The following is a 27,160-nucleotide window of genomic DNA, read 5'->3' on the forward strand; positions in this document are numbered from 1 at the left end:
TCACCAACTTAGTAATCCTGGGGGAAAGAACTGTCTCCTTTGTAACATTTGCAAGAGTCTGATCAGAGCCTTTGTCCACCAACCATGGCCTCCCCTGGCCTGGTGACGCACTGTCTTCCACCAGGTGTTAGCTGCACCATAATAACGTCAGGGTTGAGTCAACTCACGCTTACTTTGGCAAGACGTTTTCCCTTAAAGAGGGAAGTGTTTATTGAGGCTGGCAGTCGGGAACACTGAAGGTAGGAAGCATTTCTCACCATGAGTTAATTTGTCAACCTCAGGGCCCATTTTGCATAATTAAATGCCATTTTGTGGCAGTGTTTTATATGCCTAAAGTGATTTTCCATCTGTTGGATTGATAAAAAAATGAAATGCTTCAATCGGATAGATTAAAACTCAAAACTCTAAAGATGATTTTGAGGGCATTCATTCATGGCCTTTCAAAAAAAAAAAGGCAGTTGAAATTACTCATTATTACGAATAGATGAAAAAGCAACGGTCACTAATGACTGTGAGTAAAATGTAGTCCCCAGCAGAAGAGGATTGGATCTCAGGAATCCAGAAGGCTGAGTGAGTAGTGCTGTTTCCGGAGAAAATGCCTCCGTTCTCCCTCCTCCTGCTATTGTTCACTGTTCACCCAAGATAGTAAAAATATCTGCACCGAGAGCCAGTTCTTAATTACTGGTATTGAAGGATGGAACCTGAGGCACAGGTAATCCAAACCCTAGAAAGAAGGTTTACAAAACCTTGGATTTTAGTAGTAGTAGTAGTATCTGCCCGTTGTTAACCTGGCTCTGGGCTATAACTGGGAGGAAGACCAGGACAGATATGGTCTCTTTCAAGCTTGTGGGGAAAGACAGATAATAAATAAGTCAATAAAACCACCATGTAGTTTTACATAGCAGTAAGTGCTATGAAAAAAATAGCACATTGGAACATCATAAACCTGAATCATATGGGCAAAGAGTTACATACAGATCCAGGGGTAAGAGTGCACAGGCCCTGGGCGGGCAGGAAGAGGCGTTGAGGAGCAGCAAGAAGACTGGAGCAGTCGGGGCTTGTGCAAGAACAGGGAAGGTTGGAGAGATGTGCAGGGCTGCCCATGAGGGTGCTGGGAGACCACGGGCAGGCTGCTGAGAATGTGGGCCACGGGTGATGGAGAGCCAGGGGTGATGCGATCTGGCCTGGTCTGGAAAAACCACTCGAGCTAGTCTAAGGAATGCAGATGTTGGAAACATTAGTTTTTACATTAATCTCTGCTATCTCCTGAGGGTGCATTTGTGTAAGTGGAATAACTGATTAAAGCTTATGAACATTTAAGGTTCTTGAGCCAAAGCTGTTTTTCAGGATGGCTGCTTCCAGTTACACTCCCAGCAGAAGCATGCGAGGTCCTCACCCACGGAGCCCTTGCCAGCGCCGATCCAGACTTAAAAAAATCTCTACCAAGTTTAGAAATAGAAAATAGCATCTTTTTATTTTACTATGTCCATTTCCTTGATGATTAGTTAGGTGGAAACTTAAAAAAACCCACTTATTAGCCTTTTGTCCTTATTTTGTGGATTTGCTGCTATGTAAAACTACATGGTTGTTTTGTTGACTTATTTATTTTCTGTCTTTCCTCACAAACTTGAAAGAGACCATATCTGTTCTGGTCTTCCTCACCATTAAAACCCAGAGCCAGCTTAATAACGGACAGTTACTACTACTGAAAACCAAGGCTTTGTAAACATCTAACATCTGCTATTTGCAGATACATTTTGTTGAAGACCATGTTACAACAGGTGGGCCTTCCTGGCCCAGTGGTCGGGGGAGAAAAATGAGGCGCAGCCTGAAGTCTGGAGAAGCCCGACCAGGACTAAAAGTGTGTTGGGTGAGTTGTCTTTGTTCATTAGAATCGGGCCCTTAGGGGACCAGGCGACCCATGCTGGGCCAGCTCTCTTCACTTCTGGTGCAGCACTCTCCGGGACTTACCTGGGCACCCCTTTCTTCGTCCAGCTCCACTGTCATCAGAGCTGACGTGCCCTTCTCACTCACAGTCGACTGCCGGCCTTGCCAGAAGAAGTAGACGCACTTCTCTCTGCCGGCCACCCTCACCGAGTGCTCTGCCTTCTGTCGGCTCCCCACTGCAAACACAGAACAGCAGAGGGCGGGGTGAGCAGCTGATCAGACAAAAGAAGGGCAAGTGCAAGGCTCTCTTCTCAGGCTCTCCGAGGAAAAGCAGGAGAGAAATAGCTTTTGGGCACCAAAGCTGAGGAGAAACCATTCATCACTGGAGGGAAAGTAAATCGTACTGTGGGACAAGAGAAAAACCACCTCTTCCAGCTAACGGATCCTGCAACTTCAGCTGGAGGGAAGTGATCTTGATGCCCTAAGACAACACCTGCCATCCTAGAGGAAGATGGCACACACTCCCAGGTGACAGAGGAAGTGGTGACGCCGCAGCAGGACCTACAGCTCCCAAAGATGCAGGCGCAATTTCCGAATTATGCCATTCTTTGGCAAAAGATTTGCTGGTAGAGATAATCTATTGAAAACAACAGCTGGGCCAGCTTTAAGCACAAAGGAAAACATTTAGTCTGTTAAAACTATTCTAGTGGAAAAAACACACACTTTGATGTCTCGAAGTTCTGTCAGAAATAGAAGAGATGAATCGTTGACATATCACTTTCATCAAATAATCTGGGATTTAAATATCTGTCACCGGGGCTGCAGCCAGGATTAGTAGTAAGTGTTGCTTATCCTTACTGTCTGGCGCCTCACAGGCATTCGCTACCTATTAGCAGCCCACAGAAGGCAGATCCCACTGAAGAACAGTCACAGAGAGTTAATTGGCCAAGTGGTGGTTTTGGACAGTATTTCAGACCTCAAAACCACTACGTTTAGGAATAGACCTCACTTTAGACCCTCCTCATTCATTTACTCAGCAAATATTTATTGAGCAACTACTATGTGCCAGGGGACTCTTTAGGATTCTGGCGCTACAAAGATGAGCAGGATAGACACCTTCTTCTATCTTCTAAGCACTATCTTCAGTGCCATCTACTCTACACCTCAACTGGTCGAGCCCGTGTATTTTTAGTGGGAAAGTGAAATAGCAACCATCAATGAACAGGTTATAAATGTCCACAATTAAGTTGGAAGGCACCTGATTGAAATTTATGCAGATTTGGATAGGAATAAAGGTTTGCCTTTGATTAGCAACCTTCAACATAGTGAAATTTAGTTGTGTTAACCTGATTATAGGGAAAAGATATGCTTACAATAGGTCACAGCAGTTGGTACCTATCTTGGGATTTGTTAGCACGTAAGTACATTGTGTAAATATATAGTCGTCATGCTCAATAACCACTGCTTGCACCCTAACATTCTAAAATGGACTTGAGTGTACCTAAAATAGAATTGTATTTTATAAAACAGATTTTTCACTAATTTTTCTTGAAACTTTCTTCAACATATCCAAATGTAATCCTATATACAACTTAATTTTTAACTCATTTATTTATTTTTAATTTTAGCAAAGGAAATATTGAGCTTTTATTAGTAAGAACTTCTGAACTACAATCATTATAGCCATCAAATGCCTAATTTAAAGTGTTAATGTCATCAAAATACTTTCCAGAGTAAGTTCGTTAGCAGCAGTTGTATTTAGGAGAAATAGAAAACTGAGGTATGAACTCTCACGGTCAAGGGTCTAGAGCAGAACCCCCTTACTGATTGCTACTTATAGGAACCCGACCTGTATCACGCTCCACGTGGCCTGACCCAACATCACTGGGTACCTCAAGCAGCTTGTCTCCTGACCTTCGGGGGCAAGAGCCATGCCCTGCAGCTCCTGAGGTGGTCCCTAGGGCAGGGCACCGACCCACCGAGGCTTCGAGGCTCCCTGCTGTGGACCCCAAGGAGCTGAACTCTGTGTGCCTGTGCTGGGTGGCCGGTGTCCAGTAACAAGATGACTGTACTGCTGCTTTCTGCTGAGCACGCCCCAGAGCATCCTGAGCTCTGAGTTCAGTTCTGTTTGCAGGTGCAGCCCTTGTGCGATATGACTGATGAGCAGCTGGACTAGCAGTCAGCAAGGGGCCAGTGCTTCTAGGAGGACCACATGTGACTGCAAATGCCATTGGTCTATGTTTTTCTGCTTTCAGAGGGACGGTCTGGAACCTCAGTGCTCCCTGCTCTAACTTAATTCTCTGAAGCTGGACTTCTTCAAAGTTGTAACTTTGCTCATAAAGATACTGCTGGATCTGGCTGTGAGAGGAACACATTGTCTATTTGGAAGAAATACAGAAAGTATTTGCCTGGCTCAAATCATTCTTTCTTAGGGGCCTCCAGGGAAATAGTCTATGAAGACCTCAAATCTTACATTTATTTTGTTAATTTATTTTCATCTCATTTCATTCATTCATTCACTTGCTATTACTTTTTTTTTATAACCAACAGCTCAAGTAAGGAAATGACTCAATTTTACACTGTAGAGCCCCTTCGTCTCCTTTTATAAAACAAGTGAACAGTTCCCCTTGTATTTTAAGAACAAGAACTAGTCTTCAAAGGTTATTCCTTAAAGTTCCCTGTTCCACACCCAGAGCTGAGTAGTTTCTTCCCCACTAAATTCCCTCTTATTGTTTTTATGGCCAGCCAGCAGCACAGGTTATTACTTCCATTTGCCAATTCTGCATAGTGACTCATGGGAGTTGCTGTTGTTTTGGGTAAATCGACATTATCTCATCTTCACTTTAAAGGTAGTAATTACGCCGTTGCTGCTGAGAATGTCAAGGATGATTATTTCCTGCAAGGCATATGTTAAACATTATACATACCAGCCTATAATATTCTATGAGTTGGGTGTTATAATCTCTATTTTCCAGGTGAGAAAACTGAGGCTCAGAGAGGTAAAGTAACTTTACCCAACTTGCAGAGCTAGTATGGAGGGCCTGAGAGAAGACCCAAGCCATATGGCTCCAGGGCCCGTGACCTTCCCTCTAAGTGACAGGGCCTCCTTATGAAAGGGAACATGGTTTCAGTACCCAGCTCCACTCTCTCCTAGCTGTGTGACTCCAGGTGAGTTACTTAATTTTGTGTCCTGTTCCTTATCTGAAAAATGAGCACAAGCACAGAACACATCTCATGAGCTCACTGGGCACTCAGCTAGAGCCTGAGGTAAAGCCCCAGTGTGTACCTGTGTGCTGGGTGGCCCCAGCACCTGCAGCCCAGCGCTGGGCACAACACTGCACAGCCTCCTGTCCCGCCTTCCCACTGCGGGCAGTTGCCATCTCAGGGGACCGAGCTCTCTCATTGTCATTTATAACATACTAGAGGTCCCATGCATGAATTCATGCACAGGTGGGGTCCCTTGGCCTGGCTGGCAATTGGGGCTGATTGGGGCCGTCTCACACAGTCCCCATGGGGCCAATCTGGGCTGGCCGGCAGGACAATGGGAGGTTGACTATGGGAGCACACTGACCACCAGGGGGCAGCTCATGCATTGAACATCTGCCCCCTGGTGACCAGTACACGTAACAGCTATCGGTCAGTTGTCCAGTCGTAACAGTTGCTTAGGCTTTTATATATATAGACTAGAGGCCCGGTGCATGAAATTCGTGCATGGGGGGGGGCGGGGAGGGTCCCTCAGCTCAGCCTGCACCCTCTCACAATCTGGGACCGCTGGCTTCTAACTGCTCACCTGCCTGCCTGCCTGATTGCCCCTAACCACTCACCTGCCTGCCTGATTGCCCCTAACCACCTCTGCCTTGGCCCCTATACCTGGGACCCAGGCTTCCCTCCTCCGGCCAGCCTCAGGCAACTAGGACCTGGGCTTCCCTCCCTCTGGCCGGCCACAGGCACCTGGGACCTGGGTGGCTTTGCCCGGGCCGGCACCCGGGACCCAGGATGGCGCCGCCTGGGCCCTGGCTTTGTCAGGAAGGACATCCGGAATGACATCAGTAAGATGTACGGTCTATCCATTCTAATTAACATATTACCCTTTTATTAGTATAGATACTTCTTGAAGGCAGGGTCTGAAATATTGACTTGCTCCCTATAAAGTCTCTAACACACAGTAAATGCTGTGCAGTTGATTAAAAGCTTTATTTTTGATAAACTAGGAAAGAAATCAAATGGTTCTAAGTCTACAGGTGTTTAATCAGCAAACCATGTGGAGGCAAAGGGGATCATAAGGAGGTGAATCAATTCTTCTGTAGTTGAATCTCAAAATCAGAGTTGTGACATAAACTCCCTGCTGAATGGGTAGGGAGGACGGACACTGAGCATAACATGGATAAGGCTACTTTTTGGCAAAGAAAAGGGAGTCTTTCTCCAGAGTCCACTCACTGTCCTCCCTCAGAAATAGCTTCTTTCATTTTTAATACATTATTTTTTGTGCATGTATTTGCTATAATGTTACTATACCATTTGGTTTCAGTTCTAAATCATCCACATATGCTTTACTCAACTACTTTAATTTAAGCAGCATCCATCCACATGTCCAATGTCATCTGGAGGCAAACGATCACTTGGCTAGAAAACCTCTGGGGACAGCGCAGGGGAGGGAATGAGGTTCCTGGAAAAATCCCAACGTGCAAGTTTCATCTCTGTAAGGAGAAGTCCCGGATGTTAGCAGTCCTGGGCTGTTAGGAATTCATCTACAGGTTTACTAACTGGTACTCAGAGCGAATGAGCATGCTGGCGCGCTGCCCCCACGCAGCCAGCGTGAGACATGGCGCACAGGGAGTCGGGCTCCAGCAGCCCTGGGGCTCCCAGCCTCGGTGTGGGGGCTGGGCCTGCCTCAGCGTGAAGAAAATGTAAGTCACTAACCTGCAGTGCTCACCATGTACTTCCACTTGACCACATAGGCGTCCCCTTCGTGGAATTGCCCAATGCTCTGTTTGGGGAGCCTGCTATAGTCGAATTCGAGGATGTGCCAGACATCCACTGAGACACTGGCAATCTCAAAGTGCCTGCGGTCATCCCCTTCCACGAGGCCATAGCCACGGCCCACGTTCACCCCATCCAGCACAGTGCCAGCTGTCGTCTGGGGCACTGGCACCATCCGGGTCACATCGTACGGCTTGACTTCAGCCCTAGAATCTTCCTACAGGGAACATAAAATGTCTGATCAGTTGCCTATTTTTCAAGCCGTTTTGTCTCGCACTCCATGCTGCTTCACGGTTAACCGGACAGTGTCAGAGCACAGCTTTCACACTCTGTCCCAGGGCATTGCACTGCATTAGGGAAAGGCTGCATTTATGGGAAAGACTCGGGGAGGCCTGAATACCTACCCCACCATAGTGAGCGGGACGCCCATAAACCCAAAGGTGCAAACAAGGCTATTTTCACTCTTCGAGTTGGAATATAGTAGGAAACTGGTTTGCTGTTCTACTAGTAAATCCTGGGAAGTCTTTTAGCTTTCAGGCCTCTTTTGTTGGGACCCAAACCAAGCCCTGAGGTTTGAGGCCTGGCCACCCAGATTACCTTCTGCTGGGCAAGTTCACTGGCGTTCTTCTCATTAGGTCTCTTCAGTTCGGTCCAATCGAGAAATTTTTCTTTGAACAAAATAGTCTCATTGTGTTCTGTAAGTCTCCCAAATATTGCCCAATCAGGCCGCCCCTGTCCTTTTCTGCAGGTAGGTGGGTGGGGGTGCAGACAGGAAAAGAGCCATAGTTAAGCCATGATAAAACAAAGGAAAGGAATCTAAAACAAATACATGTGGTTATTGAAAAAAAACCACACACAAAAAAACACCCCATAATATATAAGTAGTATGTAGAATGGTCTGTTCTTTCTTATTTTACCAAATAAGTGACATTTTATTATTTTAGCCCAAAGCCTTGCAAAGCTTTGCGTCCACAGAATTATGAGTTGAAATGCAATGAGGACCACGTCAGGACTGGACTTTTCTTGCATCCTAGCAAATTCTCGTGTTCGGGAGAGCCTGGGGGTTGTGCACTAGGCTGGGAGCAGGTGAGGCAGGAATTACATGCGTATCTTCCTGGCCTCCTTCATGCCGCCCTCAGGCACCTCAGCTGCTCACCAAGTTTCTGTAAAGTGGAATAGATGGGAGTTCACCTGAACTCTATTATTTTAAGTCATGTTACGACAAACTCTCCAGTCTAACTCTCCTCTGTTACTAAACTGAACATAATTTCATATACCATGAAGTTAAGGTTTGCATATTTATTTCTAGGCCCCTGGACGTGACAGTAGGCAGGGAGAGCACAAGGACACAGGGAAGGAAGTGGCACAGCCCAGCCTGGAGGGCTGGTCCTGTCTCAGTACCTCAGAATGTGAACCTGTGCTTGAAACAAAAGGTGACCGAGAGAAAGGTACTGGCATACCTCAGAGATACTGTGGGCTGGGTTCCAGACCTCCACAGAAAAGCAAGTCATAATCTTTTTGCTGGTGGAGGGTCTTGCCTTCAACGTGTAACACTCAACATTTGTGAAGTGCAATGAAACGAAGTATGCCTGTACATCTGAGAAAATACATGCTGTGGAGGGTCCAGCCCTGAGAAGAAGGTGTGGGCATTTCTCATCCCTCCAAATCAACCATTGGTTGTGAATTGTGACCAGGATGCATATGACGCCTCAGACCGATGGGCAGTGCTCACTGGGCCCTGCTGTGGCTCCTGTTTTGGACCAGACTACAGCTTCTGGCCCAAAGGCACATCACAGAGGCTGCCTGTCTCAAAGGAGACCAAAGCAGGGTGCAGATACTGCTGCCCCATTCTCCCAGGGGATTTAAGGAACCAAGTATCAGCAACTATGGAAAATGCAGGACTCTCTTGAAAGGCTGTGGTCTTCACCAGAAATGCCGAATGACTGTCTTTTATATAAATTTGACTCTGCAGACTTGCTAAGATGCCTACAGGAAATGCACTTGGGGTCAGTTTTAGAAATGTATCTTTTAAGTTGTGAGGCTGCACACATACGAGAGGGAACAGGCCTCAGTGTGACAGTGGGAACAGGAGTGGGAGCTGGTGTGCTTGTCCCCATCCCTATGACACACACTACCCAATTGGGCTAAGTCATGACACCTCAGTGGTTTCAGCCTCCTTGTTTCTTAAGAAGGGCTAGAGGCTTAATCGTGGCTGCACCTTAAAATGTCTGGGAAGCTTTTAAGACATACTGATACTGCACACGAATTGAAAACACATCTCTGGGGCGGGGGCTGGCACATGCATTTTTTTAGAAAAACTCCTCAGCTGGTTCTGATCTGGGAGATGTTGAAAACCAGGGGGCTGAGTACTCCCTCAGCTGCTTCCAGATCTGTGGGCATGTCACTGCTAAATAGGAATTGTCCATCATATGGATTTTATGCTCACACATTGTATTTTTCATTTATTATACTGAGTAAGAGATTCTTTTTAGCCTTCGCCTCTGTCTGTAAAATGCTAGTTATTACAATACTAATTTTAGGTTAAATGTGATTAAAAAGGGGTTGAAAACTTTTCACCTTATATCAACAGAATTTTTAATAGTTTCTATTTGATAATAATAAAATCAATAACTTGATTTTAAAACAGAAAACTAGGTAGGAAAGTTGAAATTTGTATACTAGTTCAATGGAAATGATTAAAATGCAGTTGTGTGATACCTATGCACACCTATTTCTATGACACACACTTCTTCTTTTCTAGTTGTTAAGAAAAAAAATAATCCCTTTGCATAAAGAATTATTTTTCTTATGATCACATTTCTTTGAGTTTGTGCGTATTCTTAGGATTTGCCAAATTACCTTAAAAAGTCCAGTATGCTGTAGAAAATAATAATTTTACAATCATTATTTTAATTCCATATCATCCCCCCTCCTTCTGAGAGAAGGCATAAATGTCACCTACTGCCAAATAAATGATAAACCCTGGAATTCAAGGGCTATGCTGGGACAGTATGAAGTTAGAAGGAAATGTGTTGCTTTTGCACCTTTAGATTAATGGCTGAATTCCAGACCCTGGGATCAACATGTAATTTGTTTAAACAATTGCTATTCATCTGTCAATAGCACCTGGAATGCTGCAGGTGAAAATAATTTGTTCACTTCAAGGCATGTAATATAACAAACATCTTCCAAAAGACATCTGTATTTCTGTATTACTTAGGTAAAAGCTAAAGAAATGTTCCTTTGTAAATATTCATGGTACTGTATGGCAGTCATTGATGAAAACAAAAACCTATGAAGAGCAACAGTAGCCAACTGGGGTGAGAACTGAGCCCCCTGAGGGAATCTGCTCGCTCTACAGGGCCATGAGAGCTCACAGGAGTACCTGGGAATAAGCGGATTGCATTCTCCAGGATCCAGTGGGTTAATGTCACAATTCTCATAGTCAAAGGTTCCGTTCCATAAGTGCTTTGCCAGCTGAAATGCTATTTTCCGTTGTGCCAATGTAACTTCTTTTCCATGCCACACGTAAACTTCACTACCAAAATCAAACACCAGTACCTGGGAGAATGGCACAGAAGAATTTATTAACTTCAAGGATAAGCTCCAGTTGAATCAGGCCCCCTACTGACAGCGAGTCAAATGGGTGATGATACAAACCCAGGTGGAGCAATCAATACAAACACAAAAAGATAACAAGATCTACAAGCTGGCACTTCCAGCCAGCCTCTACCCGATGGGTAGAATTCTGTTTCATTGTCCTAAATGCCCAAGTTAATGTTCCCTCCTCTGAACTCTCAAACCACCTCAAACTTCTGATTCATCAAAGAGTGAAGGCCATCTTCCTATCATCCTTCCCTTTTCTCCCCCTCCTCCCTCCCTCCCTTTCTTCTTCCATTCATTCACTTAGTATATACAGGTCACTTCATACATTCCAGGCACAGAGATGACAGGTGTCATCTCTCCTCTATATAGTTCTAAGACCCCCAAGGGCAGAGACCATACCATACTTATATTTACAATAGGGTTTACTCTTTGCTGAATGAATTCATGAATGGGGTACTATCTCTTATTTTCAAGCCTATAGTTTGTTCTATTCTTTCTTCCTAGAATAACTTCTCCCTTCATTTCCAATAATCCAAATTCTACTTAATTTCAAACAAGGCTCAATTTCACTTTCTCTTTAAAGTTATTCCTGATTATTTCTGTGACTGTTTTTTCCCCCATTTAAATGCCCACACATATGATACAATCAATCTAGTTTCAGATTTCAGTCTTTATAATACTCTTCTATTCAATAAAATTTTGAGTAGCACTTTTTCTCTCAACACTCAGATTACTTACTTAATGGACCTGGAAATGTATGTATTTAATATTTAGGGTGTGAGAGAAAAAAAAGGACATATAGAAATAATATATAATTTCCTGAAACATAAGGACTGAAAATTATTTAATTTTTATACAAAAATCAAGAGATAGGGCTAATATATATATAATTGCCTAAAATAGAAAAAAGCTTCAATAATTTATTGAAACTCCTTTGAACAATATTCTAAATTCTATATTAGTAATCAAGATGGAAGTAATGGTTGGAAATTACAAATAAATACCCTTTCAAAAGATGTTACCAACTCACGACAGTACTGACTGATAGCTAGCATTTATGGGGCACTTACTATCTATTTTATTGGGCAGCCCTGTGCAGACTGCTCCACCCACTCCCTATACCTCTTTTGATTGCAGAAGGGAGCACTTTGGGATTTTCCCCCAGAAGTCGTCATCAGGAACAAGCTTGTCATCCACCAGACGGTAAGTGCAGTTTGTTTCTATTATGGCTGTTTCATACAGTTCGTCTTCCTTTGGGTCTCCAGCAGCTTTGCGATATGAATAATGAGAGGGTATTACATTAGATGTTGAAATGGGGCTGGTTTAGAAGGATGAAGTAGGGGAGAAGAAAGGATATTTAAGTCTTGTCATTCTCTAAAATAGAGTAAACTCTTACATTGGTAACTGGTTTGGCCACCCAGAAGCTTCCAGAAATCTTTGGCTGCATGAGTGTGTGTATTAATTCCTTCTTCAATAGTTTGGATATAAGTAGCTCTACAACCGAGTTCCCTCTTTGTCTGAATTAAAGTTGCAAGTTCTGAGGCCTGAAAAAAGGGAGGAACACCATTATCTGTGTAGACAGCCTGTGGCTAGCTGGAGAGGCACACTCTGAAATCCAAGACCAGAAATGGTGTGTCTGAAAGGAAAACCTGGTGACCAGGAGCCCAAGGCACTGGTGGATGAATATTTTCAACAAAATTAAGAAAATGTAACTAAACAACCAGAGGTATCAATTCTTTAGAGCTATAGTTCTTAATCTTCAAATTCAACAGATCACATGAATTGGTAAAAACTACCTGTTCTCTGGACTTTTCCCCAGGAGACCCTCCATTCACTGTGTCTGGAGCAAGATTTCACAGGGACTTGGGATAAGCTACTTTGAAGTGATGTGCCAGCTCCTTTTTTACACAAGAGTGAGAACAAAACCAGGACTTCAAACCTGGAGGGATAGGTAACAATCCCCCTAAAATTCCACACGTGAACACCTACTGGAAGTTTGTTTGAGAGACATTCGGAACAATATCTATCTCTTCTCACTCCAATGAAACTGGGCACTTGAGAAGCTTTGCAATCATCTGGCAACCGGTAGAAGATTCTGTCGGTGTATAAAGGAGATGCTCAACTAAACTATCTTGTTGTTCGGATACCAACCTTCGCCTTTTCTATGACATTTGCGAACTCTCCTGCCCACAGGAAGCAGTGGTGGGGGGAGAGCAGGAGGAAGCAGTCCCCGCTGTTGAGTGACGAAGCCCGAGGTTCCACCAGTCTTGTCTGCACATGTCTTCTTCCTGAACACAAGGCAAAGAAACACCAGCTCCCAGAAAGGAGAACGCCCCCAGCCACAGGAAGGACCAGAAAGCACCCCGTCCGAGCATCGCTTTCAATTCTAGAGTCTGGCCTACATATACTAGTTCCCGTGACTGGGAATGGCGGAGGGGGATTCAGAATGGCAGCATCATAGATTACGTTCCTTTTGGTGCCTTCCCAAATGCCACCATGTCCTCAGGACCACTGTCAGTTCCAGTTACAGCACAGATACGGGTGAGCTGGGGTTCCTTCCTTCAGGAAAGACAGCACCACGCTCCTTTCCCTTGTTCGCTCATCTCCTAGTCTTCCCAGGTGAGCGTGTGCCTTTCACAGCTTCGGCTTGCTCCAGAGTTTTTGGCTGGGAGTCCTTCGGGCATCAGCCTAGAGGCAAGCACTGCCTTGTGGATCTTTCTACAAACACCCTGATAGTGTCGCCTCCGGGTTAGAACCAGGAATAGAGGCTGGTTATTGGAGCCAGTCACTGGGAAGGACAGTGGACATGCACAACATACGGGAAACCCTCCCAGACAGAGAGGAGATTTCATCTATCCTCTCCTGGTGATTAACACTGAGCAGTTGCCACTGGGACACATCCAAATCTATGCTCACAGCCCAGAGCTAGGTCTCCCTTGCTATGGATAGAAAAGGTGATGGAGTGGAATCCGGTTCTACCTCACTTGCTCTGCTTCCTCTGGATTCCTTCTCCAAGGATGTACCTCTCTCCCTCTGCCCTGCATTGACTCTTGTTTGTCTCAGGGAGGCAACTGTGTGGAGAGAACACTATGACAACGTAGGGGGTCTGGTAACTGCCTGACAGTGTGTGGCAGGGGCCCCGGGGTAAAGGGGGCAGCTGCCCAAGCTGTTTCTCAAATGGGAGAGACCTAGGTTCAATGCTGCTCAACAATTGTGGACCACAGGCACGTTACTAACCCGCTAAGCCTCAGTGGTACGCCACCTCATGGGTTTTAAGAAGCTTACTTGAGAGGAGGAAGTTCAGCCCCTGGTGCACTGCAGGTCCTCAAAAGCGTGAGGTGAGTTCCCTTCCCATGAGAGGCAGTTAAGGGCAGTCAGGACCCCTGATGCTGCCTGCCTGAAGCCCCGGCCCTGATGTAACTCCTCCTGCTCTTACACACCTTTGATCTGCAACAGCATCAGCTTCTTGTAGGGCACTGCGCTGTTGTTAGAATTCTGTTCTGTCAGGTTGACGCTTCGCAGACTGACGCTGCTGAAGTTCTCTTTACTGGCTAAACCTGCCAGGGTGACTTCTGAGAAGTTGGAGTTGGAGGACACTGGGCCGATTGAATAAAGAAACACAAAAACACAGGGAAAAGCAAGATGTTCAGGTGAAATGACAATGTTTACAATCAGAAATTATTCATAACCAGCTATCTTTTTCTTTAAAAGTTAATCCTGATTAACAAGTCCGATTAACTATGCAGTGCAATGCTTAACCCCTCCCCTGTATTAAGAATTCAACACTGTACTGAAAGTATAAACTGCTATTGACAAGTGTCACACCTCACCACGTAGAGACAAGAATAGAGTGATAATGTGGTACAGCTACTTTAGTATGAAATGAGGAACTGGACTCATTTGTTGAAATTCCACTCAAAGCTGTTAATGCCTAACAATGTTGAGATGTTGAGAATGCATTCTCAAGGAAGACTGTTAGGTGTCTTTCACCAAAAGCCTTTATTTTCTACCAAAAATAGAAAAGCAGGCATTCTATAAGGGATGGTTAATTTACAATCTTTTTCTGGAGGCAAAGTGATAAATTACTGATCCCCTGAGGTCCTTTGCTTTCAACTTAAGATTGTAATAACAAGATGCTGAGTTTTCATGTGGACCAACAAACGTATATGTGCCAGTCACCACAAAGATATCATCTGCACCCCTTAAAGGTGGAAATAGAGGAAAGATATATAAGACTTGTTTTAATAAACCTTCATTTCTCCAACTCATTGTTTAAAAAAATGTACATGCTGGAAAGGAATTCATAAAAATTATTTTTGCTGGGATTAGGTTTTAATACTGAGGAAATATATAACACATCTTGAGAATTCATGAGGCACAGTCATTTTGAAATATACTTTCTGAGTAAACCAGTTATGTTGACAAGACTCAATCACTTTATTTAGTTACTATATTTCTAAGAAAAGCTTTAGGAAATTGGTTTATGAGTGCTACAGGAAAAGAAAAATTATATTAAAAATTGAAGAATATTCAAAACAGCACAATTATGTATGTCATTATTGCTACCAAGGAAACCTCTGTTTCAAAACTATGAAACGCCACCTTCCTGGGCAGGTAAAAGCAGAGCAGCACTGTCGCATGAGGCACACAGCCTGGAGCCTACCTCCTCATGCTCCTTTCCCTGCCCCTCCCAACTCCCCCGTCTCCACCCAGCCCACATCCCATCAAAGACAATTTGCAGAGCACTGGTTTGTGCATTAATTAATAATATAAAAATCTAGGATTAGGCAAAGCAGTGATTTGGCACATTTTCCCTTGAGAGATCAAATGATTTCCTCTTGAATAAGATTAAGTGGAGAATTATTGTGTTTGGGCCCTACAGAGCTGACAATGGGGTGAATTAAAAAGCCCAAAAACATCCTTTTCCTCCAATCTCTTGGAAAAAATGCAGCAGGGTAATTTGAATTTTCCAATTAACAGATGCTTAATGCTATAAGAATTTCTGTGAAAAGCCTTTACATTATACACAGATTTTCTGCAGGTGTGCACAAATTTACTCATTTTTATTTAATGAGTGTCTTATGAGCAACATTATTGGCCTTTGCAAGGCAGAAAAAGGAGGATTAAAATCACCACATCACACCCTGGCCAGAATTCTCAGTGGTTAGAGCATCAGCCCACACACCTAAGGGTCTTGGGTTCGATTCCTGATCAAGGGCACGGACCTGGGTTGTAGGTTCAATCCCCCGTCCTGGCCAGGGCACATGCAGGAGGCAAGCAATCATTGTGTCTCTCTCACATTAATGTTTCTCTTTCCCTTTCTTCCCCTCCCTTGTAGTCTCTCTAAAAATCAATGGAAAATATATCCTCAGGTGAGAATTAACAAAAAACTATATATTAAAAAATAAAACAAAATGTGCACCCTCAACTGTTAAAAAATATATTGCCAGATCACTAGTTCCCAAGCACAGAAGCAAGTTGGTTCCAAATACTCACTCTTTTCTACTTTCATCCGTTTTGACTCCATAAAGGCGACGTTTAGTCTCTGCTCAGTATATTCCTGAAGGAGGTCTTCTCTTGCTGCCAGCATTTTCAGCGGATTTTTGGAAGCCTGAACCCGGCGCTTGGGTCTAACTGCACGCTTGTGCTCGGCCACGGCAGACGTCAACCTGAGGAGCAAAGCAGAGCTGCAGCCTTGGTCTATAATAACTCCTGGCCTGTTGAGGTTCTCTGACCTGAAGCAATGGGCTCCACAGTTTTATTCCCTAATTTCATTATAAATCTTACAACTCTTCCTCCTGCCCGCCACTCTCCTGACATAAAGTCATAGTCTTGGGGATGGAAGGGAGATTCAAGGAGAGAGTCATAGAGTTTAAGAACTCAGACAATTCCCAAAGCCCCCACTCACCCAACCCTGTGGGCTCTGCCTGAAAAGCAATAGTCCCTAATGGGGCAGCTTATCCCACTCCTACATAGCTCTTAAGGGTAGGAAGTTCTTCCCCAACCCTACACACTCACAGACCCGTTCCATCTCTGCCCCTGTAATAGTATACAGATCTACCTCTTCTGTTACTAGCAAGCCCTTCAAGAATTTACATCCAGCCATTGCTTCTCCATTTTATTCTCTTTCCTCCAAACTAACTTTTCTTTTCACAAAATAAATTTTCAATTCCCTCACCAACTCTCTCATAACGAGTCTCCTCACAACCCATTGCCCCCCTCTGAAAAATAACTACTATTTTGAAAAAATAGATTGAAATAAAATAGGCTCACAAAACCATCTATGACTGCTACACATTCACACAACTCTGGGGCAGAAGATCAGACACAAGGAGGTGGGTGGACCCAGTCACATGACTTCCCAACAGATTCCCGATGCTGCTCTCAACTTCCAACTGCATAGGTGTCTGCAAGTCTTCTTTATATATAATATTGTCGTGTGTGTATGTGTGTTTGTGTGTGTGTGTTTAAACATGCACATATATTTAAATTATATGTAATGATTTTAAATATTTAAACATCTGAGTTGGGAGAAGATTGAGAAATGGTGAAATAACCATGCACGCAAATACCCAAAATATTATTTAAATATGAGAAATGGTAAAATGTTAATTTTCTTAAGGTAGAAAATTAAATAAAAGAAGCATATTGAAACGTGCAACAAATATATCAGAAGTAGTTTAAGGAAAAATTTATGACTACACAGACTTAAGGAAGAGACTGTCACTCTGATAAATTTTTAGAAAATAGATAAATGTGGTCAATAGCTGTGGGTTTACCCTGTCCAGGGTTTTTTTCCTGCTTCTGGTAAGAGCACCCTGACTCTCCTTTGGAGGACTCATCTCACTCCATCCCCTGCCTCCAAGCCCGGCTCAGGATTGGATCCAGAGACCAGCTCTGGCCAATCACTGTCTTGCATCTCCTTGGCCACAATGATTGCTTTAGGGATAGACTCACATCCAAGAAAATCAAGCCTGAAACTTCTGCTGGAACTACTGGGAAGAGAAGCTGCCTGTGCTGGAGTGGCCAAGTAAGAGCTGCCTTCCACCCCATGGTCACAGCCCAACTGAAAGTGAAGCAACCCAGAGGAAAGTAGGCAAGAGAGAGACCACATTCTGAAGAGGAATCATAAACCATAATTGCTTTCCTTAGGTGACTTAGTCAGGTTCCTGTGTGAATACAGGCCCTTGGACATCCTGAGAAAACTCTCAGATCTACTGATTTTATAAATTACTAGAGGCCCGGTGCCTAACATTAGTGCACTGGGAGGCGGGGCATCCCTCAGCCTGGCCTGTGCCCTCTCACAGTCTGGGATCCATCGGGGGATGTCCAACTGCCGGCTTAGGCCCACTCCCTGGGATAGTGGGCCTAAGCTGACAGTTGGACATCCCCCGACGGGTTCTTAGCGCTGCTGCGGAGGAGAGAGAGAGGATCCTGCCACCGCCGCTGCGCTCGCCAGCCATGAGCCCGGCTTCTGGCTGAGCGGTGCTCCCCGCTGTGGGAGCGCACTGACCACCAGGGGGCAGCTCCTGTGTTGAGTGTATGCTCCCTGGTGGTCAGTGATCGTCATAATGACCAGTCGTCCCACCATTTGGTCAATTTGCATATTAGCTTTTTATTATATAGGATCGTAGTTTAAGTAACATGCTTTATTGATTTTCTAGTTAGTTGTATTAATTTGAGCCCATGAGATCCAAATACTTTTTAAAGTCATGAGTAAGAATGGTATGTCAAATAAAAGATGGTATAGAAATCTCTACTAACTGATGTTAATTTAAAAATATGCAGAACAATATTGGAGTATGTGAAAAATCCAGTGACATTTTAGGAACAGGGCAAACATCTGTGGCACATGCTCTGTCTGTAAGACTTTCTGCCTGAATGTGCATCGGTTCTGGGCACGCATGTTTCATCTACCCACAGCACTATGTGTCTGGTTCAGAGAATACAGTAGACCCCCCTTTCCCCCATCCACGGTTTCACTTTCCACGGTTTTAGTTACCAAGGGTCATCCACAGTATGAAAATATTAAATGGAAAATTCCAGTAATAAATAATTTGTAAGTTTTAAATTATGTGCCATTTTGAGTAGCAGTATAACACTTGTTGCCGTTCCATTCCATCCTGTGACTCATCCACTTTGTAGGTGCTCCCTGCCCATTAGTCACTTAGTAGCCACCTTGATTATCAGATCGACTGTGACAGTATTACAGCCTTGTGTTCAAGTCACCCTTATTTTACTTAATAATGACCCCAAAGAACAATAGTGATGATGGTAATTCAGAGATGCCAGAGAGAAGCCATATAGTGCTTCCTTTAAGTGAAAAGGTATTTATGAAATACAGGGAAAAAAATATATTATATGAAGAGTCTGGTATGATCTCCAGATTCAGGCATCTTAGAACATATCCTCCATGAATAAAGGGGGGGGGGCACTACTGTAATAATTTGTCTGTAATGAAGTTTTATCAGAGTGAGAGAAAAAAGCCTCATGAAAATACTGGGTAGAGGCCGATGAAGGAGTCCATTCTCAGTAGGTGAAAGACAGAAATTTCAGTAACTTACTTGGGGGCATAAGGGTCGAAAATAACGTCAAAGTCTTCTTCCAGCTCTACAGGGCTCCTTGGCACGGTATCATCCATGCTGCGGTAAAATTTGGCAAAGGTTTCGTCATCATCCAACTTCATCACCTCCTTAACAGATTTGCCCGTGACGGTGAGTACAGTTTCTTGCATCCCACCAACTATCAATAAACAAGCAAGTAAACGGAATAAATTTGTGTAAAATCATTATTCCAACTGCACCTCACAATATCTTAAAAATTATTCCCCCCTCCCTCCATAGTGATAGCCATAATAGTGATATCCAGGGTCCTGTGGATGCCTCCTAGGCCTTCCTTGCTTTCTCATGGAAGGACTTCCAGTGTGAACAACGCTTGCGCTGTGACGTGTAGAAGACAGCAAGGCTGGCCTTGCTGCATACAAGCCCACTAAGTTCCTTTTGATACTCGAAGCAGAAGTAGCCTTGGTCTCTAAATGAGGGGTCAGAAAGATGTTTTTCTGCAAAGGGCCATGAAGTACATATTTTAGGCTTTACATGGAAGGCTATATGGCCTGTGTTATAACTACTCAACTCTGCTGTTGTAGTACAACAGTGACTACTGGCAATACCTTAACAGTGGTCATGACTGTGTTCCAATAAAACTCAATTTACAAAAACAGGTGGTGAGTTGGATTAGACCCCTGGGCTAGATCACTGTTGAACTGGTTGCACTGCTTGCCTTGCCAGGTTAGTTATCCTATTACACTTTTACATTTCTGGTTTAAAGGGTTTTTATTGTTTCTGTGTGTGTGTTTTTTTTGTGTGTGTATTATTTCCAACCTATTAGGGGTCAGTGTCAATGATAGGGACTCCCAAAGTATAATATTTGATAAGCTTCAAGTACTGGAAATTTTAATTAAGAGATAAGGGTATTCCTGCATTTTATTCTTTTATTTTGTATACTCCATTGACTTTTGTATTGAAATATTTATTTCAACATTATTATTTACCAAAATTTCCTTTTAGAAATTATTTGTGATGATAAGATATATCAACTGCTACCTTATTGGAAATTGACATATACAATTTAAAGTTCATCAGGCCCAAGATCATGTTGACTTTGTATAAGTAGAATAATCTGCTTTTCAGGGTTAAAAGCAAAATTAAATCATGATTCTGATGGGATGACACCTCAAGATTTAGATTTTAATAAGAAATGTTATTGGGGGTCCCCAATTTAGTACATTATCAAATGGATAAGAGCTTGGTAATACAATCAGACTTGACCAGTAACTTCATTTTTAAAAAGATAACAGCAAAGATAATGCTTATAGAATAAATCAGTCCAGTCATGTAGAAAGAAGACAATTTAACTGAGGAGAAAGCCATCACAATTGGGACTTAGAGGTTTTGAGAGAGGAGCAGGTTCTTTTTAGGTTCCCTTAGCTACTCACTGAAATACGAATCGCAGTGTGTTACAGGTATATAAACCAAAGCTTCCCTCTGGCTTCTGGCATGTACCTTTGTTATTCAGCCTTTTCAGAAAGCTTTCCAGCCTGTCCAACTTCAGGTCCGATTCTAACTGCATGTCTGGTCTGGCTTCAATATCTAGGCAAGTAGAAACCATCAATGAGAGAGAACCACTGAGGACTCAGAGTCCCTGGCATATCGGGTGACTTGGTGACTTACCTTCCAGGGGTTTGGAAATGGGTGTTGTGCCCCTTGTTTTACTGCAAATAGGGGACGCTACTGGTGTTATGGCAGTGGGTGATGCCAAACCTGCAGAACAAACAAGGAGCTGTTTAGTATCTCAGGGTCATTCCTGGAAATTCTCCAGACCCTGTTGGATCTCTCTTATCTCCAATGTAGATTTTACAATTTATAGAATTTATACACAAACATGCATGTGCACATACAAATACATTTGGCAGGTACCATGACTGTGTAGGACAACTGCACATGTAGGTAGAATCTGATAGTTTCTAAGGACTGTAGTGGCTGATAAGCTGCCATTCCAAAACGAATAACGAGGATGTAGGAAAACATGACCATAACACGTAAGTGGGATAAGAAAGTACAAGTCTATCAGAAAATACTTGAACAAATGGAGTGTGAGCTCTGAAGGCCCTTTGTGGTGGTGCGCATAGTTGAGGAGGAAGTCTATTGGCACCATCTCCCACAGAGAAAGAGGAGAACGGATTGTGTCGCACTGGCTGGCAGGGGCTGCCAGCACGAGTTTCCTTCCAGGCTGAGGTGAGGTAGGGACAGTCTAGCCTTTGGAGCATCACTCCGAGGAGAGTGGCTCTACGGAGCAATAACTGAAGAGTGCAAACCCTGCAGAAGAAAAGACACAAGAGTACACAGTGAAAATGATTTGTGATCTTTGGAAGGGCATATCCATCTCTGGTGTGGCTGGGAACCTTGATATGCTTTCTCATATATTTATCACGAAGCAGGGTGGGGAATCTTTAAAGGGAGAAATGGTAAGGGACACATGAAAGGCAAAGAGAAATTCCAGCATGAAAAAGGTATCTGGTCAGAACAAGAAATTTTAATAAAAAAAAAAAAAATCAGCATCCCCTTCCTCCCACCCCCCGCCCAACTTAAGTAGAAGGATTTGGAAAGGAAAATAATTAGTACATTTACAAAGAACAAAATGAGGTGTTAATGTTCTGGGTATAAATGTGAAATCCTTAGATAACATTGCCACTTTGAGCATCCCTCAAAGCACATCTGAAGAAGATGTGAGTCACTATCACCTACAAGGAAAAATAAAGGAATGAATTGCTGTGCTCCTTTCTCCTGTGAGCTAGAGAAAGATGTATTACAGCATTAAAATTTTAAGGCAAAATACTGAAATCTAGTTTAAAACTTAAGTTTTAGGTGATATTCTAGAAGTCTTCAAGACATACATATATTTGCTTGAGGATGTCAACTTTTCAAATTTTATTTCATTAACCAGACCTGCAAAGGGTTTACATCAGTGAGAAAATAAATTTTTCCTGAAAGATAATAAAGATAGGTGAAATTTGGTTCACAGGCTGGGGCAGTAAACCATTACCTATAAAAAGGATGCAAAAGAGACATGGAAAGGCTCACTAGCACGGAGGTCATTAACTCTAAAGTTAAAAATAGGCAACCCGGAAACCTGGCCCTCTGTACTGCCCATTCGGACAGCAGCATGCAGGAGCTCTTGGATGTGGGCCACCTCTTTCCCAGCTACATATTAGCATTTTTCTGCATGTGAGAGGGCAAGTAGATTTAAATTACACCCTAAAACAAAGCACTCCCAACACCTCTTTCAATGACTTCTACTTGCAATAACCATTACCCACTCTCTTCAGGAACATTTTCACATCCCCTTGTTCAAAGGCATACTTTGAGTATTTTTCTTCCAGGAGAATAGTAGAATATCACAGAAACCTTTTGGAGTGCTAACTGTTACAGATACTCTAGGACAGTGGTCGGCAAACTGCGGCTCACGAGCCACATGCGGCTCTTTGGCCCCTTGAGTGTGGCTCTTCCACAAAATACCACGTGCGGGCGCGCACGTACAGTGTGATTGAAACTTCGTGGCCCATGCGCAGAAGTCGGTTTTCGGCTCTCAAAAGAAATTTCAATCGTTGTACTGTTGATATTTGGCTCTGTTGACTAATGAGTTTGCCGACCACTGCTCTAGGAGTATCAAAAAGGGAAAAAGTCCTAATGAGGCTAGAGAACAGTAGAGTTTTCTGGCCTGAGAGAATGAAAATGATAGTACAGTGTGCCTCTTGGCAATTTACTGATTCACAGTAACTTGTATGTGCCATTGTAACCAGATGAAATGGGATGTCTCAGTGACTGTAGTGTAGGGGGTTACTCTATTCTATAGTGAGTATAAACCAGATGCCATATTACGGCAAATAAAAAACAGCTGACAACGCAAGTGAACCATATAACCCAGTAGGTGGTAACAAATATTAGAAAAATAAGGTACAGTGTTTTTCATTAGGCTAAAAGTGTAAGAAAATTATTTCCTGAGCCAACAATATAGCACCTGTTAAATAAAGATCTCTGATTTATTCAGGAAAATGTGAATGCAAACTCATCCACTGAGATAGGAACTTCTTGGATCTTGCTCTCCAAGCCCATGTAAGAGCAAATCTCCTCCTGCTGAGAGTGCTGTGGACTAGAGCAGTGGGTTTTGGTAGTAAGTGGGCCTACTTACAAATCAATGTGATTTTTTAAATGAAAGAAAAATAAAAAGTCATCAGGATAAAAGTGCAGGCTAGATCTGAGCTCTGGTTCATGTTCTCAGCTTGAATTCTTCTTGATCAATGTGGGCCTTAAGGAGCTGCTTTTGATAACACAGGATGGGGCTCATATTAAAGTAGTTTAACATGATTACACTGTTCTGTGATTTGGTGAAAATACTCAAATGCTGCCTCATTTTGTGAGAGTAAATTATCTGCTATTATCTTTTGACAATTCCAAGATTAGTTAAGAATTTGTTAGAGAGGATTCTTCCGCCAAAATTTGAGTTAATCACAATTCAAGGGTTTCCCCTCCCTCTTTTCCTTCTGCAAAGATTTATTATGAGACTACAGTGAGTTAGGCCCTATGTATGAGTGAGAATCGTGAAAGATTTTGAGAAAAGGGAAAGATAAACCTAGAAGAGCTAATGACAATATAAATGACAATATAAATGAACTCTAAGTGAATGTGAAAACCTTTATCACTAACTTAGAAAATTTGTTTTTAAACAATAACCCAGAAAATGAAGGCCTGCACAATAAGAGACAAAGGGATCCTAATTCTAAACATTTCCTACAGGATATAGAGACTTAAAGCTCTCTGGTGACTTTACTAACCATGTGCTTCCTCAGTTTAATAAATCTTTGTTTATATGTTTCAAATTAGTTCCAAGAGCTCAGATGCAGAGAAATGACTGTCTGCAGGGAAATCCCACTCCTTGAATTGGGTATATCTTTTAAACATCTATTAAAACATACTTGGAAATCCATCTTTGTAAGCCAGAGAACTCAGCTTTATGGAAAGGGACCTCGGAATTACCCTACTCAAGGGAGAAGACGGAAACTCCTTCTTCATTGAGAAAGGCTAATTTGGGTTAACTGATTGCCAGATGGCAAGAAAATGTAAATAATTTGAGAGCAATTATGGGAAAGAACTAAGATTCGTTAACAGATTTGCAATTGCTTTTGAAACCTGTGCTCAATTTCCAAATGGCTAAGTTTTGAAATTGAATTATGCTTTTTACATTGAAGATGACGCTATGTATAAAAAAAGGTTTCGGTAGGAATATCTCAGAAAACCAACCCCAAAACCATTTACACAACATCCGTGAGATTAAAAACTAAAATATACCATGGTGTGATTGCTTTCATTGAGCTGTCACGGGCCCCCCTCCCCTCCATGGGTGATGGAGCATGTGCGCACACATGTACACGTGTGCAACATGCACATTCGCAAACTGACCTTTCTTCACCATTCTCCCGGCCACGGTAAACTGGGTGGAGTCGTTAGCTGCCCCTTTGCCTTTTGTCTTCCAGGCTTCCTCTCTCACAGTAATGAGGTGCTTCCTCTCTTCGATAGTCATTTGGCTCTCTCGACTTTCTGTGACCTGCTTAGTTAAACATGTACAAAGGAGAAAATAGAAGAGGGAAATGAGAGAGAGGTGAATTTTAGCCCGTAGCATTTCATGAGCTGAAAAGCAGGCAAAGAGGATACAACACTATCCGAAACTGGCCATAGTTATTCTGAAGTAGGTTTGACTTCCTTATTTCCAGCTTGGATCAGAGATCACCATCAGCAACACTGAAACTTTAAATCAAAGCCTAGTTGTTTTTTTAACTACTTGTCTGGAAAATTGGAACACCAGAATAATACTTTGTAAAAATAAACAAAAATAGAGACAGCCTTCATGCCAGGACCTTTACAAAGTTTTAAAATTGGTCTGTTTTACCTATCTGGTTAAACTCAGGTGATGAGAAAAATTTCTTCATATACATATGTGTATGTGTGTGTGTGTGTGTATGCATACATATATATTACACATATATCTATCACAAAGAACACTATCAATCTAGATCTTACCAACTAAGTACACAGGAACATGGTCAATTATAAAGCAGGAAAAGCTGATCAGGAGTAAGGTGTGCTGTAAGAAGGTTTTCTGGAACTTGACATGCTTTTTTCTAGAGCAACTATGTTACATGGGCAGTTAGGCAATCAGGGTCTAACTTGTAGGTCATAATATATCTGACATTGAGGATGGACTGTGCTACAGATATAACTTACATATGTAATAAAATTTTTATGTAAAACAATGCTTTTTATAAACTTCTAATTGGGGTTCTAGAGATACCTGCCTCTTCGCTTTCTAAGCCTCTGGTGATACTCATTTGGCCCAAGGGAAAGCTGAGGGGCTGAGAGAGCAGGACAGGAGGGAGAGCTCAGGCTGCGGGGGCTGAGGTCAGAGGATGAAAAGCAGGAAGGAGGCAGAGGACAGGGCTCAAGGCACCCAGGCCCAGAGAGAAGGGGTGTGGCCCTGAGAAAGAGTGGGTGATGGCAGTAGGGGGGTTCGGGCAGGAGGCCTTCCAATGTTGGCAGGACAGAGCTTCACTATAAACCCCTCTCTGTGAAAGTACGGGCCCGGGCCTGAAGCAAGGGAGAGGGCAGGAGCCCTGGGAGCCAGGGTGGGGGAGGAGAGCCCCTCCCGGACAGGAGCCTCTGGGCTGTCCCCTCGAGGTCATCCAGGAGGGGCCCTAAAGATGGTGGTGGCCAACTTCCTGGGTTTGTGCTTTTGCTTTCACCTCAGGATCTTCTTAGACCGAGGAACGCCATTTCCGCTAAGGCATCTGGCAGTTTCCCCAGCTCCTCTTCTCTCGTAAGGACTTTTCCAATGACACCGTGTGAGTGCTAGGAGAGCCCTGAGGGGAAATACATCTGGGGGCCACTGATTCTTCCTCAACTCCACCCAAGTGGCAAATCAGCTTCCCGTAACTGACCAACAGGGCATAACTTCCAGATTTGTTGGGGGCCTCTGGAAGCCCTGGGATGATGGAGGCAGTGCAGGAAACAGGTCTTTCCTGCCTTTCCAGCCGCATAAAACCAGGCCTGCACTGACACCACGGGCTTCAGCCATGAATATGGACCTCGCCATCATCTCGTTTAGGAGTCTTCCTTTTACAGACTTCTTCCACAGAGCAGTCATAGCCAGAACTGGTTCTAAGATCTTTGGTCACTTAAATGAGGTTAAAAACCTTTTCCTAAAGAGACAGGGCAACAAAATACAATGCATGATCCTGGTTTGAATCCTAAATGGGGTGTGGGTATGGGTAAAAGGGATGTCATTAGGGGGAAATTGACACAACTGAAATATGAATCATGGATTAAACATCTATCAATGTGATATTTCCTCATCTTGATGACTGTATTATAGTTGTATTATATGGAAGTGTGCCATAGATTGAATGTCTGTGCTTCCCTCCCCTCCCCATATTCATTGGCTGAAAGCTGATCCCTAATGTGATGGTATTGGGGGGTGATATCTATATATATAAAAGGCTAATATGCTAAGTGTCCCTCTGCCTGTCTGGTTGGTCGCTATGACGCACACTGGCCCCCAGGGGGCTGATGCTCAACGCAGGAGCTGCAGAGCTGCAGTAACTTAGCAGCGGCGGTTCTCAGGTGACGCACCAGAAACCAGAGAGTAGGGAGCCCGATTCCTCGCGGGGCCTTCCGATTGCACCTTCGGCCGTGGGTTATGTTGTTGCTGGGGCACTGTAGGCCCCGAATCTGGTTTACTGCCACACTTGCACACTTGTGTTTGCGTTCCAACCCTGTATGACAGCAACTTTGCAGAGTGCCCTCTCGTACTCTGGGACCCCTCTGGGAATGTCGGAGAGCCGGTTTTGGTCCAAACCCCACAGGCCAGGCCAAGGGACCCCACCTGCTGGAGGGACCCTGCTCACTGCATAGACACCCTTTGAGCCACGGTGCCACCCCAGGTGCACCGGCTGGGGAGGGACCAAGGGAGGTTGGCTGCAGGGCGTGTCCGGCCCATCTAGCTCAGTCCCGCCCCGCAGGCCACCTTCTAATTACTTTCCTTTCAATGTGTACGAACTGTGCACCAGACCACTAGTAAA

General features: G+C 43.6%; 1 protein-coding gene across 8 annotated transcripts in view; it reads right to left on the reverse strand.

The window, feature by feature from the left end:
• Positions 1-27,160, reverse strand: part of SVIL (supervillin) — a 273,866-nt gene that overhangs the window by 14,134 nt on the left and 232,572 nt on the right. For 7 of the 8 annotated variants that reach the window (XM_079767917.1, XM_079767916.1, XM_079767919.1 and 4 more), the window contains 13 exons: positions 24,489-24,636; positions 20,703-20,792; positions 20,535-20,621; positions 19,038-19,215; positions 15,970-16,142; positions 13,914-14,069; positions 12,625-12,761; positions 11,870-12,017; positions 11,596-11,741; positions 10,253-10,428; positions 7,465-7,609; positions 6,808-7,084; positions 1,972-2,123 (listed from right to left, as the gene is read on the reverse strand). In XM_079767917.1, the coding sequence (XP_079624043.1) occupies positions 1,972-2,123; positions 6,808-7,084; positions 7,465-7,609; positions 10,253-10,428; positions 11,596-11,741; positions 11,870-12,017; positions 12,625-12,761; positions 13,914-14,069; positions 15,970-16,142; positions 19,038-19,215; positions 20,535-20,621; positions 20,703-20,792; positions 24,489-24,636 (2,013 nt within the window). The remainder of the gene's footprint in view (positions 1-1,971; positions 2,124-6,807; positions 7,085-7,464; positions 7,610-10,252; positions 10,429-11,595; positions 11,742-11,869; positions 12,018-12,624; positions 12,762-13,913; positions 14,070-15,969; positions 16,143-19,037; positions 19,216-20,534; positions 20,622-20,702; positions 20,793-24,488; positions 24,637-27,160) is intronic. The other variant, XM_079767914.1, reaches the window with a different exon arrangement.

This window comes from Cnephaeus nilssonii (assembly GCF_951640355.1).
Source record: "Cnephaeus nilssonii genome assembly, chromosome: 4".
NCBI lineage: Eukaryota > Metazoa > Chordata > Mammalia > Chiroptera > Vespertilionidae > Cnephaeus > Cnephaeus nilssonii.